The 14,857-nt window shown below is 45.8% G+C and overlaps 1 protein-coding gene across 7 annotated transcripts in view; it reads right to left on the bottom strand.

Moving 5' to 3' along the window:
- Positions 1–14,857, bottom strand: part of GPM6B (glycoprotein M6B) — a 345,888-nt gene that overhangs the window by 33,133 nt on the left and 297,898 nt on the right. For all 7 annotated transcript variants that reach the window (XM_069204726.1, XM_069204724.1, XM_069204722.1 and 4 more), the window contains one exon: positions 2,898–3,069. In XM_069204726.1, coding sequence (XP_069060827.1) covers positions 2,898–3,069 — 172 coding nt within the window. The remainder of the gene's footprint in view (positions 1–2,897; positions 3,070–14,857) is intronic.

Raw genomic sequence — 14,857 nt, forward strand, 5'->3', positions numbered from 1 at the left:
CATGGTGGCCATCTCTTCGACTAATGGCATACACTTTCACCCTTATGTTGTAGCTGGGAGCAGAAAGTACTTCTGATCATTGTTACATTTACTTAGTTTGCATAATACTGTTTTAAACTTTGAATGCTTCTCCAACGACTTCACACAATTCAGAACCTTGCTCATCAACCCCCTTGTTGTAGACTTCAAAGATCTCTTGAATTTCTGGTCCACTTAAAGGCACAAGTAAGGATCCTTCTCTCCCTTCCCTGCCATATAAGGTGAAGAACATTCTACTACTTTTTCCATAGACTGGTGGGTCCCTGATGTCTGTAGAAATAGCTGAGGTGCATCCACTATCTCCATGGTGAGCTCTAAAACTTATATTGCTTCTGGTTTGTAAGTTGGCTTCACAATCAACAGTACTAAGTGAAGATTGGGGAGTGTGCTTTTGTTCCTTTAATGTGAAAGATATTGCTTGGTTCATCTTTTACACATACACTTCAACATGTGTAAAAGAAGAAACACACACAAGTGTAAAAGACAAAGCAATCACTGTTTCGGTAATAGTTATTTCAAGGGGTGGTCCTCAACATGTCCCTTCCAACACCAACTGCATTTTTGTCAGTGTAATGTTTTGCTTTGTGCGGGGGTAACCTTACAGCATGTTCGTTACCAGACAGAAGTTATTTGTATCCCCACTTATTGGACATCTGTCCCTGCATGTGCGAGCTCCTGACCAGAATAACTCACTGCATTAGCTCAATGGCTGCAGGCACTGGGCTATGCTATGTATGTCAACATCTGTGAGTAGTTTCTGCATCTAAATACTTTTTCTTGTCTATTAAACGGTTCACTAATGCTGGATCAGTCTGCTTGTTCTTGGGGCTGTCTGGTGCAGTCTACTCCTGGTACCTTTGACCAATCATGTAAAGAAATGATCACGGGGAGAACAGGCGCAAGCCAAAGTAGGAAGAAAAGACAGCACTACAATGATTCACAGGACCGCCTACTGTGCTGCTTCACATCCTCTTACTATCCCAACAAATTCCTAGACTAGGAATGACCTATATGGCATTAGCCCAGAGCCAGAAAGGTGGGCTTAAAAGGCCAGTCCGGGCTGTTTTTTTTTCTGCCAACTTCAAGGTAAGGGAAGCTGTTTTCCTAATGATGATCAGCCTGTAGTGCAGGGGAAGCCCACAGAGAGGCAAACAGGCAGGTGACACAAACGCATATACCAAGATCTAGCTGTTCGAATAAGCTTCCGGGATATGGAAGCGCCTGGATACCCTATCAGGTGATTAGCCGCGCTTTATAATTCCTGATTGATTGATACCCTAGGTCTGGGCGAGCCCTTTGATGGGTTTTTAAATGTCAAGTTTGACACATTTTTATCCCAAAGCTCCTTTACTAGATAATCATGATAACCTCTGAGAGAATGTCTTAAAATAATAACAAGTTTTGCGCAATGTCACTGGCCCAAAGCATTTTAAAACACACCACTTGCCTTTCACTGTCCAGGTTTCACTGTAATAAAGTGTTTGGCGGCTGGGCCTGTCTTATGTGTCAGTCTGTCACTATGCTGCAGACAGGGGCCGGTCTGTCCGCAACTCCAGAGACATCGGGGAGGTAATAAAGCAGAGTGCGCTTACTGCCTCTAGGGCTGCTTTGTGGTACTTCCTAGATCCCTACAACGGGAGGAGGCTATCTACCACAGTGAAGTCGTAGCTGTGCACGGTGATGTCTCCTTTGCATCCACTTGCATGAATTGCGATATGTCAGCAGAAGAAAATGACTGTACATTTTACTACTTCGACCAGCGGTGGTTCCTCAGAGGAAGCAGATGAGAGTCAACCCCCCCCCCACACACACACACAAACTACTGTGCAGAAAGCATCAAAAATAAAGTGATAATAAAATGATTTTATTACCATTTTTTTTAAACACTTTTTGCCAGCAAACGGAGGGCAAGGGCAGGCCAGTGCGTCACTGCTGTCAGTGGTTGGCGGCAGTGAGGAGTGGCCACTTCTTTTTGAAGTGCACATGTTAGTTTGGCCGGCTTCCTTGCTACGGTCAAGCCAGCATGTGCAATTCAAACCTCTCCAACCCGGCTGTCTTGGGCAGCTGGGTTGGAGACCAGGCACAGCACCACAGTGTCTTTTGGAGTGTGGAGTCAGCCTGCTCCAGCCAATTAAGATGTTTTTTTCATGCTGCTTAGCAGCATGAAAACTTCGTCTTGATTGGATGAGGGAGTTGACGCTGGGAGGACGTACTGCAGAACAACAGGGATGTGCTGCAGAACATCAAGTAAGTTAGTTATTTTTTAAAATATTTATATTAGTGTGTATGTGTAGTTATAATAGTGTGTTATGTATGTATAGTTGTAGTACTGAGTTATATGTAGTTTTTTGTATATGTCCGTGTTCTGCGCCTCTCCAATGTAATTTGCCACCAACCGCCACTGACTGCCACATGCATTTAGTGCTAGTGCAATACACATTATTACAATTGTTACTCAATACACAAAACTACAATTATCATTTACATTTTTGACTTTAGTGTTGCATTTCAGAGAATTCAGCTTACAGTGTACATAATGATCAAAGTTGTAGGTTAAGAGTAACATCAAAGCACCTCAATGGGTTCACTCAAACTAGGATGGCTGTGAAACATACGTAACAATGTTGCGGGAGAAGTACTTTGTGAAAAGGTAACACTGCATAACTATGTAATTAATAAACGGGCATTAAAAACTTTCGAAACCCAAATGGTCGACAACTAGCCCGGAATTCCGCATGACGCAGCAGAGTAATTTAAAATGGAATTTGTCAGTTAGGACGCCAAAACGTTCTACAGTAGACCAAGTGTAAGCTCTAACTTCAGAGACAGCAAAAAGGGACTCTACACGTCGTACTTACCATATTGTCGGATGTCCACACAGATCTGGTCTGCTGAAGTCGTGACGTTTGTCTGCAAATTTCTGATGACCTCACAAGATGACCACATGTTGTAAAACATGAAGACAGGCACTGCAGAGAAGCCAAAGACTCCAAGCCAAGCCACACCCAGTACGTAGGTAAGGAAAACAAACTGAGGAAAGAAAGAAAGATGTTCACGTTCACTTCTGTATGGTCTCTAGGCATCCCTTTAGTTTACTAAAACATGAAGGGAAGTTTCCTCTAATTGGTATATCACGGTAACACACTTGCAATATAGGTGCATATCTATAAAATCCTTGACCTATTCAACGAAATAACTTCTACCTTCCCATTTTGTGAAAATAACTTTATTTACTCTTCAAACGAACAACCTCAGACAGCGAATTGGCGATGCACAAACCACTTTCGTAACTTCGACAGGCGGAGTCAATATGTGTGCTGACTCCAGGTCTCTGTCAGAGCCCAGTCCTTAATGAGCATCAGTGAAAGGGGCTAAACACACCGGCTGCGCCCTCAGCATCTAAAAATGCGTGTGAGGTTCAAGTGTATCGTTAATCTTTACCAATTTATGGTAGAGTTATATCTATACCGTGAAAGTATTACGTACAGACTGAACCCAACAGTATTAAATCACTACAGAATACTAAAATACTTTAAGAAGAATCCAAAGTTCCCCCAAATTTCCCCCTCAATTCGGCATTGGAATTAGTGAAAGGGCCAGTGCAAGTCATATTTAAGTAAAGCTGCTTTGTAATTTTGGGTTCGGTGTGGTTTCGATCATATGAAGGAAAGAAAATGTCTATGAAAATAGTTTTTACACAAAATAAAACAAAATATTTCTCTTTAAGTGCCAGAAGAGTTATAGCATACCTGTGTAGTACACTGATGTCGCGATGGTATGGCCATTCAACACAAATCAATTCATTAATAACAAAAAGTATGTAACAAAATACAAAGTGATGCTCATTAACGACTGTTATCCCAATTTAAAGGCCGGTAAGAAGCACAGGAATAGCTAATGGACATACATTGTGATAGGTCGTTCTAGCATGACACATCATGACCTATGTTAAACAAACACTCATAGCATGCACTTGAAACAAACAACCCCTCACCCACGCGTCTTAAAAGGTGTTTCCATTGACATTTATTACTGAATTGAAATATGGTCTTGGACTCGATTTATAACAGGGCAAAAACCAAGTAAAACATTGAGGTGATGCGTGAAAGAGTAGATTTCCATCGGAGGACGAACAGGGTTGCAGACAAAACCGGGGCTTCCTGTACAGCTGGCGTAGTAAAGTAGGAGCCCATGTTTGAAGGTGTCTTCAAAAGCATGGTCAAACTATTGTCATAACAAGTACTGGCAAATCCAATAGGTATCACCTGTTCAAGAAGTAATGGATTTGCAATGTTTTTTGCCATGTTGTACACCAGTGTGGTTGCTGTTCAACATGCCAAAAAGTTGGTGGTATGGAGTGTCGTAGAGTAGAGAGTTGAATTGATTTTTGTTATGGAGCAGTGGTTCTCAATTTTTGGAACTCTGTGGACCCCCACTTTATCAAGACTGGAACCCGCGGACCTCCACTGAATCATTATTGGAATCCGGGGACCTCTCACTGAGTCATTACTGAAAACTGGGGACCTAATCTGTTAATAATATTTAATTTTCTAAGCAGTCGTGGACCCCCTGAGGAGCCTTCGCGAACTCCCAGGGGTCCTCAGACCACAGGTTGGGAACCACTGTATAGAGGGTTGTATAGTGGAGTGGGGTTGGGTAGACGTGGGTGGATTGAGTGGGGTGGATTGGATTTGAGTGGAGTGGATTGGATTCTAGTGGGTGGATTGAAATGGGGAGGGGTGGACTGGGTGGGGTGGACTGAAAGGGGGTGAGGTGGAGTGGATTGGACTGGGGTTTGGTGGAGTTTGGTAGACTGGGTTGGAGGGGATTGGACTGAAGAGGGGAGGATTGGATTGGGGGAGGACTGGGGTGGGTTGGTTTGGAGTGGGGTAGATTGGTTTGGAGTGGGGTGGACTGAGGTGGCGGTTGGAGTGTGGTGAGTTAGATGGATTGGGCTGAGTGGGGTGGGCTGAACTGAGGTGGGGTGGATTGGAATAGAGTGAGGTGGGTTGGATTGGAGTGGGGTGGTGAATGGGGAGAGAGACTGGAGTGGGGTGGATTGGAGTGGAGTGTAATGGAGTGGGGTGGGTTGGATTGGAGAGGGGTGAAATGGAGTAAGGTGAACTGACATGAGGTGAGGTGGACTGGAGCCAACTGTTTTGTAGTGGGTGGACTGGATTGGAATGAGGTGGATTGGATTGAGGGGGTAGATTGGAGTTAGCAGACTGGGGTGGATTGGGGTGCACTGAATTGGGGTGGTGTGGACTGGATTGAGATGGACTGGATAAGGGTGGCGGATTGGAATGGAGTGGGATGGATTGGAGTGGGCTGGGATGGACTGAGTGGGCTGGGATGGACTGAGTGGGCTGGGATGGACTGGAGAGGAGTCGGGTGGATTTCACTGAAGTGGAGTAGATTAGAGTGGAGTGGACTGGATATGGGTGGGGTGTATTATGGTGTATTAGAGTGGAATGGGTGGATTTGGTGGTTTGGAGTGGGGTGGATTAAGGTGGACTGGATTGAACTAGAGTGGGATGGATTAAGGTGGACTGGATAGAAGTTGGGTGGGTGGATTGAGTTGCAGTGGATTGGAATGGAGAGGGGACAATGGATTTCAGTGGGTGGGTTGGATTGGAGGGTGAACTGGAGTGGCCTATTAGGATTTGAGTGGTACCGACTGAAGTGGGGAGGAATGTTCTGGGTTGGAGTGGGGCAGATAGGAGAGAGGTGGATTGTTTTGGAATGATGTGGGGCTGATTGGAGTGGGGCAGATGGTTTTGTTTTGGATTGGAGTGGAGCAGACTATTGTGGATTGGAGCATGGCAGATTAGATTGGGCCTAATTGTTTTGTATTGAAGTGGGGCAGATTGTCTTGGATTGGAGTGGGGCAGATTGATTTTGATTGGAGTGGGGCACATTTTTTAGTTTGGAGTGTGGCAGACATTTTTGGATTGAAGTGGGGCAGATTGTTCTGGAGTAGGACAGGTTGTTTTGAACTGGAGTGAGGCAGACTGGTTTAGACTGAAGTGGGGCAGATTGTTTTAGAGGGGCAGCAAATTGTTTTAGTCTGGGCAGATTGTTTTAGATTGGAGTGGGGCAGACTGTTTTGGACTGGAGTGGGCCAGACAGTTTTGGATTGGAGTGGAGAAGACAGTTTTGGACAGGAGTGGGCCAGACAGTTTTGGACTGGAGTGGGACAGGTTGTTTTGGATTGGAGTGAGGAAGACTGGTTTAGATTGGAGTGGGCAGATTGTTTTAGAGGGGCAGCAGATTGTTTTAGACTGGGCAGATTGTGTTAAATTGGAGTGGGGCATATTGGTATAGATTGGAGAGAGATAAATTGGTGTTAGGCCAATTATTTTGGATTGGAGTAGGGAAGGCTGAAGTGGGGCAGATTGTTTTGGACTGGAGTGGGAGAGATTGTTCTAGATTGGAGTGTGGCAGATTGTTTTAGAGGAGGCAGATAGTTTTTGATTGAAGTGGGCAGATAGTTTTAGATTGGAGTCGGGTGGGTTGGGAGGAATGTAGTGGTTTGGATCAGGGAAGAGTAGTTTGGATTGGAATGGGTAGATTGGAATGGAATGGTCAGCGGTGGATTGGACTGGTCTGTAGTGGATTGAAGTGGGGTGGACCGGCATTGATAGTAGTGGGGTTGATTGGGGTGTACTGTACTATAATGTGTTACAACAGTTTTGGAAATTACAAGTAACAAAGAAATAATGCCACTGTTCAATATTTAGAACAAGATAATTGTCTTCATTTGAGAACAGGGCCCAACAGCAAAAAGAAAACAAATCATGAGTGTAAAGTGAGAGAAGAAGACTTGGCAAAATAAAAGAAAGTCACTTATAAAAAATAAGCAGTTTTGTTTGTCCTGCTGGGCACGTTTTTGCCAGTCATGGGCCTTCTGTTTGCAGGGTGCTAGAAGTTAAAAAGAACAAAATAGTACCGCAGTCACATCAAAAGCAGCGGACGGGCACTGATTAAGTTGAATCAATCAGTGCTTGGTCCCTGCTCCACAGGGAGAAACGGAAATGATGCCAGGCCTGAAGTGAAGAATTACGAGACTGTAAAACAATGAGTGCCAAACAAGGCAACACATGGTAAGCAACAGGTGGGATCAAAGCCCTTTTTAGTTCATTAAGTGATTCGCAAGTGAGACGCGTGCCGTAGCACATGCTCTCGCAGGCTCGACCCCAAAGGATGACACTGATAAACCATTCTTTACCATGGTTTGTCCATGAACACAGCTTGGTGTTTCATTTTCAAATTTACATTGCTACATGTGATTGAGACCTTGCCCAGAATATGTATCCGTTTCCCCACTACAAGGGTGTGGCTGTTTGGGGGAGGGGGTGGGGGGTCGGTCAGCAGCCAGTCCACTTCAAATACCGCTGTCATCACAGGTGTTGTCCAGCTGTTGTGAGTGGCCCTCGCTGCGTGGTCAGCACAGGGCTGTGCAGACATGTAACTTCTCAGTGATGGAGTGAGAAGGCTCCCTCTCTGGCGGTTCAGCTAGTAGTGATGCCTAGTGCACTAAACATCCTGGGCCTGAGCTACAGACATTCTGCGATGACTGAAGTAGGAGACATTCTGGACCCAAAACACATTAGGTCCATCCAATACAGAGAGGTCTCACCACCTCCTAGAAGTTTTCTAAATCAACTTCCTGACACCAGGGTATGATGGCGAGCGTGAAAGAAGTAGAGCTTCATTGGGCATCACTGTACGGAAATGCCTCCCTTGGCATGGTTACCCCCTAACTATTTTCCTTTTGTTGACGCCAGTTATGACTGTAAGTGTGCTGGGACCCTGCTAACCAGGTTGCAGCACCAGTGTTCTTTCCCTAAACTGTACCTTTGTTCCCACAATTGGCACAGCCCTGGCACACAGTAAGTCCCTTGAAAAAAGGTACCCCTGGTACCAAGGGCCCTGTGGCCAGGGAAGGTCTCCGAAGGCTGCAGCATGTATTGCGCCACCCTGGGGACCCCTCACTCAGCACATGCACACTGCCTCACAGCTTGTGTGTGCTGGTGGGGAGAAAATTACTAAGTCGACATGGCACTCCACTCAGGGTGCCATGCCCACCTCTCACTGCCTGTGGCATAAGTAAGTCACCCCTCTAGCAGGCCTTACAACCCTAAGGCAGGGTGCACTATACCACAGGTGAGGGCATAGTTGCATGAGCACTATGCCCCTACAGTGTCTAAGCCAAACCTTAGAAATTGTAAGTGAAGGTAGCCATAAAGAGTGTATGGTCTGGAACGAACCCCACAGTTCCATAATGGCTACACTGAAATCTGGGATGTTTGGTATCAAACTTCTCAGCACAATAAATGCACACTGATGCCAGTGTGGGACTTATTGTAAAATACATCCAAAGGGCCAGTTAGAGATGCCGCCTGAATACCAGTCCGACTCCTAGTGCTAGGCTGACCGGTTCCTGCCAGCCTGCCACAACCAGACGAGTTTCCGGCCTCATGGGGTGAGTGCCTTTGTCACTCTGTGGCCAGGAACAAAGCCTATACTGGGTGGAGATGCTTTTCATCTCCCCCTGCAGGAACTGTAACACCTGGCAGTGAGCCTCAAAGGCTCCTGCCTGTTGTTCCAGCACCCCAGGACATCCCAGCTAGTGGAGATGCCCGCCCCTCCGGACACAGCTCCCACTTTTGGCGGCAAGTCCGGAGGAGATAATGAGAAAAACAAGGAGGAGTCACCTATCAGTCAGGACAGCCCCTAAGGTGCCCTGAGCTGAGGTGACCCCTGCCTTTATAAATCCTCTATCTTGAGTTTGGAGGATTCCCCCAATAGGAATAGAGATGTGCCCCCCCTCCCCATGGGGAGGAGGCACAAGGAGGGTGTAGCCACCCTCAAGGACAGTAGCTATTGGCTACTGCCCCCCAGACCTAAACACACCTCTAAATCCAGTATTTAGGGGCGACCCTGAACCCAGGAAATTAGATTCCTGCAACCTACAACAAGAAGAAGGACTGCTGACATGAAAGCCCCGCAGAGATGAGGGAGACGACAACTGATTTGGCCCCAGCCCTACCGGCCTGTCTCCAGACTCAAAGAACCTGCACAGTGACGCATCCAGCGAGACCAGCGACCTCTGAAGACTCAGAGGACTGCCCTGCACCCAAAGGACCAAGAACCTCCCGAGAACAGCGGCACTGTTCAGAAACAGCAACAAACTTGAAACAAAGAAGCAACTTTAAAGAGACTCTCACTTCCAGCCGAAAGCATGTCTTCACACACTGCACCTGATGCCCCTGGCTCGAGTCCAGGACAACCTACACCGCAGAGAGGACCCCCCAAGCGACTTCAACCTCCCTGTACCCCCACAGCGATGCCTGCAGAGGATCCAGAGGCTCCCCCTGACCGTGACTGCCTGGTAACAAAGGAACCTGACGCCTGGACCAAGCACTGCACCCGCAGTCCCCAGGACTGAGAGGAAGCACCTACCAGTGCAGGATGACCAGCAGGCGGCCCTCATCCTAGTCCAGTTGGTGGCTGGCCCGAGAAGCCCTCCTGTTCCCTGCCTTCATCGCAGGAGTGCCCCCACCCCCCCGGGTCCCTCCATTGCTTTCAATAGCAAACCCAAAACCTACTTTGCACACTGCACCTGGCCGCCCCTGTGCCGCTGAAGGTGTGTTTTGTGTGCTTGTGTGTCCCCCCCAGTGCTCTACAAAACCCCCTGTCTGCTCCCGGAGGTCGCAGGTACTTACCTGCTAGCAGACTGGAACCGGAGCACCCTGTTCTCCATAAATGCCTATGTGTTTTGGGCCCTCCTCTGACCTCTGCACCTGACCACCCTGTGTTGCTGGTGCTGTGGCTTTGGGGTTTGTTTTCAACCCCCAACGGTGGGCTGCCTATGACCAGGAGACTGACTGTATAAGTGCTTTACTTACCTCAGAAACTAACCAAAACTTACCTCCCCAGGAACTGCTGATTTATGCACTCCCTACTTTTAAAATAGTTATTTGCCATTTTAACCGAAACTGTGTGTACTACTGTTTAAAATCAAAGTTCTATACTTACCTGTGTGAAGTACATTGCATTTTATGTACTTACCTAAAATCTTGAATCTTTTGGTTCTAAAATAAATTAAGAAAATATATTTTTCTAAATAAAAACCTATTGGCCTGGAGTTAAGTCTTTGCATGTGTGTTCCTCATTTATTGCCTCTGTGTGTACAACAAATGCTTAACACTACCCACTGATAAGCCTACTGCTCGACCACACTACCACAAAATAGAGCATTAGAATTATCTAATTTTGCCACTATCAACTTCTAAGGGGAACCCTTGGGCTCTGTGCACACTACCTCTCACTTTGCAATAGTATATACTGAGCCAGCTTCCTACAATTGCTCACCATGACAAGCCAAGGCTTACCTGACAATCACTACCAGCATCCCAGTAAGCTCTTGAAACAAGACCACATATGGTACCTCATGATTTATAGGGAAAGTAGGATATTTGTGGCCCCTGCAGCATGGATGTTTTCTTAGTGACCCCAGGCCATGACAAGGAACCAAGGGCCTGATTACAACTTTGGAGGAGGTGTTAATCCGTCCCAAAAGTGACGGTAAAGTGACGGATATACCACCAGCCGTATTACGAGTCCATTATATCCTATGGAACTCGTAATACGGCTGGTGGTATATCCGTCACATTTGGGACGGATTAACACCTCCTCCAAAGCTGTATTCAGGCCCCAAGTGTTTTGTTCCTTCCCACCTTTAGCTGGCCAGCAGGGTTTGAGGCCATGCCTGGGAAGAATTATGGAGAGCTGCAGTAGGATTCAATTATCCTTTAGGATGCTGAAACTCCACTGTCTGCCAGGGTAGACTCCTCTACCTTACTGCCTTTAGCCTCGATGTAGGCCTCAGTCTCTTTTGTGTAAGAGGAGAACTGTAATCTTTACGACAATCAGAGTGGTATTAGACTGCTTCTGGACTACACTGTGCTAGTCAATGGAGGGGGGGTGTCTTCTCTAAGAGAAACAATATTATTCTCTGAATGTAGTTTCCATTCCTCATTAGAAAATTGGCTGGGTGGTCCTGTCAGTTATCCTGAGAAAGAAGTGCTTAAAGAGCATCCTGATGGGGCTCTGGTGGTTTTCCTAGAGTGATGGTCTCTTATCAGGTTATTTCCGCAGGGGAGAACTCCTCACAAGCTGCTTCTATATTTCTGGACAGTCTAGCACTTCCACTGCACATCCCCTGAAGCCGAGAGACTACTGACCGATCTGCTGCTCAATTTAGTGTGTTATTCCTAGGTTTACTCTACTCACTATTAGCTGCTGCTTTACAAACTGTAATCTCTTCCAGTTTGTTCCAATCTCTGACTGAAAGGATCTGTGGTCCTGGGAGAGCCAGAGAGTGATGACTTTGCCATGGAAATTGTGAGTCCACCTTTTGGGATCCAGATAAAGGTTAGGAATCCAATTTACATTGTTTATATGAACTATTTTGTTGTTTCTTGCCCCAGTGGTCAACAATGTTTGCTGCCAGGTAGCTATTGGGGTTAATTATAATTTTCAAAGAGATATATTACCTTTTATCAACAGTAATATGGTCCGGGGCTCCAAACCATTTAACCAGGCAGCCTTGCCACCTTAGAGACTGTGTCCATTTGCTGCAGCCAGCTCCCACACCACTTAGTCTGCTCTGCCCCTGTCCTGCCATCGGCCATGTCACCGTTGCCACTGCATTCTTTCCCCCTAGCATGGAGAACTGATTGGCCATCCTTATTTTCACCTGGTGAAGTAAAGTTTTATACAGTTTCTTGTGGTGCAGAAATGGTCATCCTTAACCCACTCAATGTGCGGGGCATCATCATTTTCATCAGCCCTGTTTGTTAAGCAACGGCCTGTCCCATTTCCCAATCACATCTCTGTGTCAAGCTTATCAGCACACTTCAGCATTTTGGTACTTTTCCATGTGCAATTTGTGGGTGGGTTTATAGGGAAAATTTAACAGAATTAAATTATGGTAGCAAGCTCCACAGCGACCATCAGACAAGGCTAATGTGTAAACAAATACCTAACAACCCTAATTTTCACACTCCGAGAGTAATACATGTTTGTAGTTCATTATTCGCAGGACTTGAGGTTAATACATTTCATGATATTCTGTAACATAATGCACAGTTTCACCTTTTCATCACCAATCTAAAATTATGATGCACTGGTGTCTCACCCTTATGTTCAAGCATATGTGACCCATGTTAACCAAACTAGTGCAATGTAGGTTTATGATCTAATTGACATCACACGTTTTTCCCAAAATATTCTACCCATGACACCATGGCCCTTAAACTCAGAGCGAGATCCAATACCCCATCAAGGTGACAAGACTTTTAAAAAAAATTAAAAAAACAACTCTGAAGTTAACCCGATGAACTCAACAAGAGTACCTTAAATAAGCCTCAACAGAACACTCAAACACGCATCACAGTATAAGGTCTGTAGCCATAAACATTACGCGAAAAGTTACATATGCTCAGCAAAGATATCTGATGGATAATACATCTTCTCACAGACTCTGCATGTTATGACTATCATGCAGATGGCAGAATGTATCTGGAAGGCTTTTTTCCCCTTAATAGGTAACTGGTGCCTCTATATGCATCATGCAACTACAGGCCCTTCTCTATCCTCCCAAGATGTGACAATACTGGACTATACATGTCACCACCTGGCATTTTGGCAGTTCCTCATACATTTTGTGCACCCCAGCCAACAGGTACAGAGAGAATTGAGATAGATTATTGACTGTGACAATAACCGCAAAGATTAATTGTATACCTTGTGATGAATAACAGCACTGTCTCACAAGAGAAGGAAGGGTATGAAAAACCTACATGCAAATATAGCCTCCACAAGCAATTTCGTTATCAGAGGCCAATAACCTTTTCTACTAATGGATATTTCTTCCTCCAGATTCCTCATCCTAAGAGGGAATTTCAAAGAAAACCCACCGGAAGGTATTACCTAGTAGTGATGATTAACTAAGATTCTTCTGCGAACAGCCCTGGTGAACTATCACTGCCCACCTAAGCTATCAAGCACCAATATACAACATAGGTATGCAGTTGCCACCCAGCAAATATCAGCCACACAGCCAACTAGGGTGCTTGTCACATTCAAAGGATAACAGATTTTCTTTTAAAAAATATATTTTTATTTCAAAGGTTAAACAATACATGACAGTGCACGGATGATACCAGGGCCTGGAGGGAACCCCTCCAGGTGTTCATGTGCGATCAAAGCTTGCCAACTTCCCTCCCCTCCCTCCACCCTCTCCCACGACACCAAACAGTTATCACTTCAACCACAGCAATATATACAGTTTGGGTCTCCAAGGTACAATCAACAGCAGTCTCTATTCTCGTCAAGGAGTGTACCATTGCTCTTTCTCGTTGTTTCCTTATATCTCCAGTGAGTAGTATTGTGACCATTTACCCCGTACCTTTCAAAACTTTCTAGGGCACTCTCTGCTGGCATATGTCGTTTTTTTTATACATGTCCATTCCCCATTTCCATTCCCCTCTAGCGGCGCAGTCGCCAGACCCCCTAGTATCGTGCAATGTCCCTCTTGGCAAAAGTAAGGCTGAGACTGCAGAGAAGTAGTTGGGTACGGGGAGATCAATATCAATGGGTATCCCCAGGATAGGGCATTTAGTATCCAGTGGCAGTTGCATAGAAAACACCCTGCCCTAAAATCATCTTCCTAATATTCCCGGATCAGGGGGCATTCCCAAATTGCATGGAAGAAGGAACCCACCCTATTTCAACATCTTAAACAGTCTGGGGTTTGCACCCTGCCCTTAGCATGGAGATGGTGCCTGTCAGAGTATAATCTATGTAGTATTTTGAACTGGACAAAGCTCAGCCTGGCTTTATTCGCCACCTCCCTGGAGTGCATCAGGGCAGCCTCCCAGTCTATGATGTCAATTTCCCCCACCTCACTCTCCCACTTGTCCCGGAGACTGCCTAAGGTGTCTGGCATGTTGTTGATTAGTTTTATAGGTCATGGAAATCGCGATCTTACAGAGCCCCACAGTCAGCAGCCAACCCTCAAGCGGGGCATGTTCAAGATACCTTCCCCAGGGAGTCCCTCTGCACATGGTGCATGTCGCATCTGCACATATTTTTATTAATTGATTGGTATGTATCTCAGTTTCGCTGTAGTAAGAGGAATGACATAATGCCATCCCCTTCAAGGAGATCACCTACCATGGATATGTCCAGTAAATCCCAAGCTTCAAATCCCCGCAGCTTGCACATTTCAGAGAACCATTTCCCTTCTGACAGGGGTTTTTCCCTAGTCATCTTTCCATACCATCTCATAGCTTTCATTGCCTTTTCCCAGATAGTCAGCAAGGCCTAACATATTTGTAGAAAAAAGTGTGACCCAACGTGAAATAGTACACTTGGGCACTGCTTTGCCTTTCTTGGTTCCAGCAAAGCCCACAAGCTGATCCTCCACCAGATCCTGTCTTGAACAGTCAATGTAGTAGAAATCAGCATTTTGACGGGTCCAGTCTATGTAATATCTTCTCCCCCTTGGTACGGTGAGGACAAGGGAAGAAAGGTGGTAGCATTATAATGACTTGCCATGCGGCTGGCAGATACAATTGTAGGCAGAAACACCGAGTAAGTAAAAAGGAACAACTTGTCCGATTAAAACACAGTGAATAAGGGCCAGGCTGATACGGCCTGTATCCTGCCGACTCTCTGGTCTAAAGTCACGGCCTCAAGAAATGCAGTTTTTAGAGAAAACAAACTGTACAATTGTGCAGCAGTAGGA

This window comes from Pleurodeles waltl, chromosome 8, assembly GCF_031143425.1.
Source record: "Pleurodeles waltl isolate 20211129_DDA chromosome 8, aPleWal1.hap1.20221129, whole genome shotgun sequence".
In the NCBI taxonomy this organism is placed as follows: Eukaryota; Metazoa; Chordata; class Amphibia; order Caudata; family Salamandridae; genus Pleurodeles; species Pleurodeles waltl.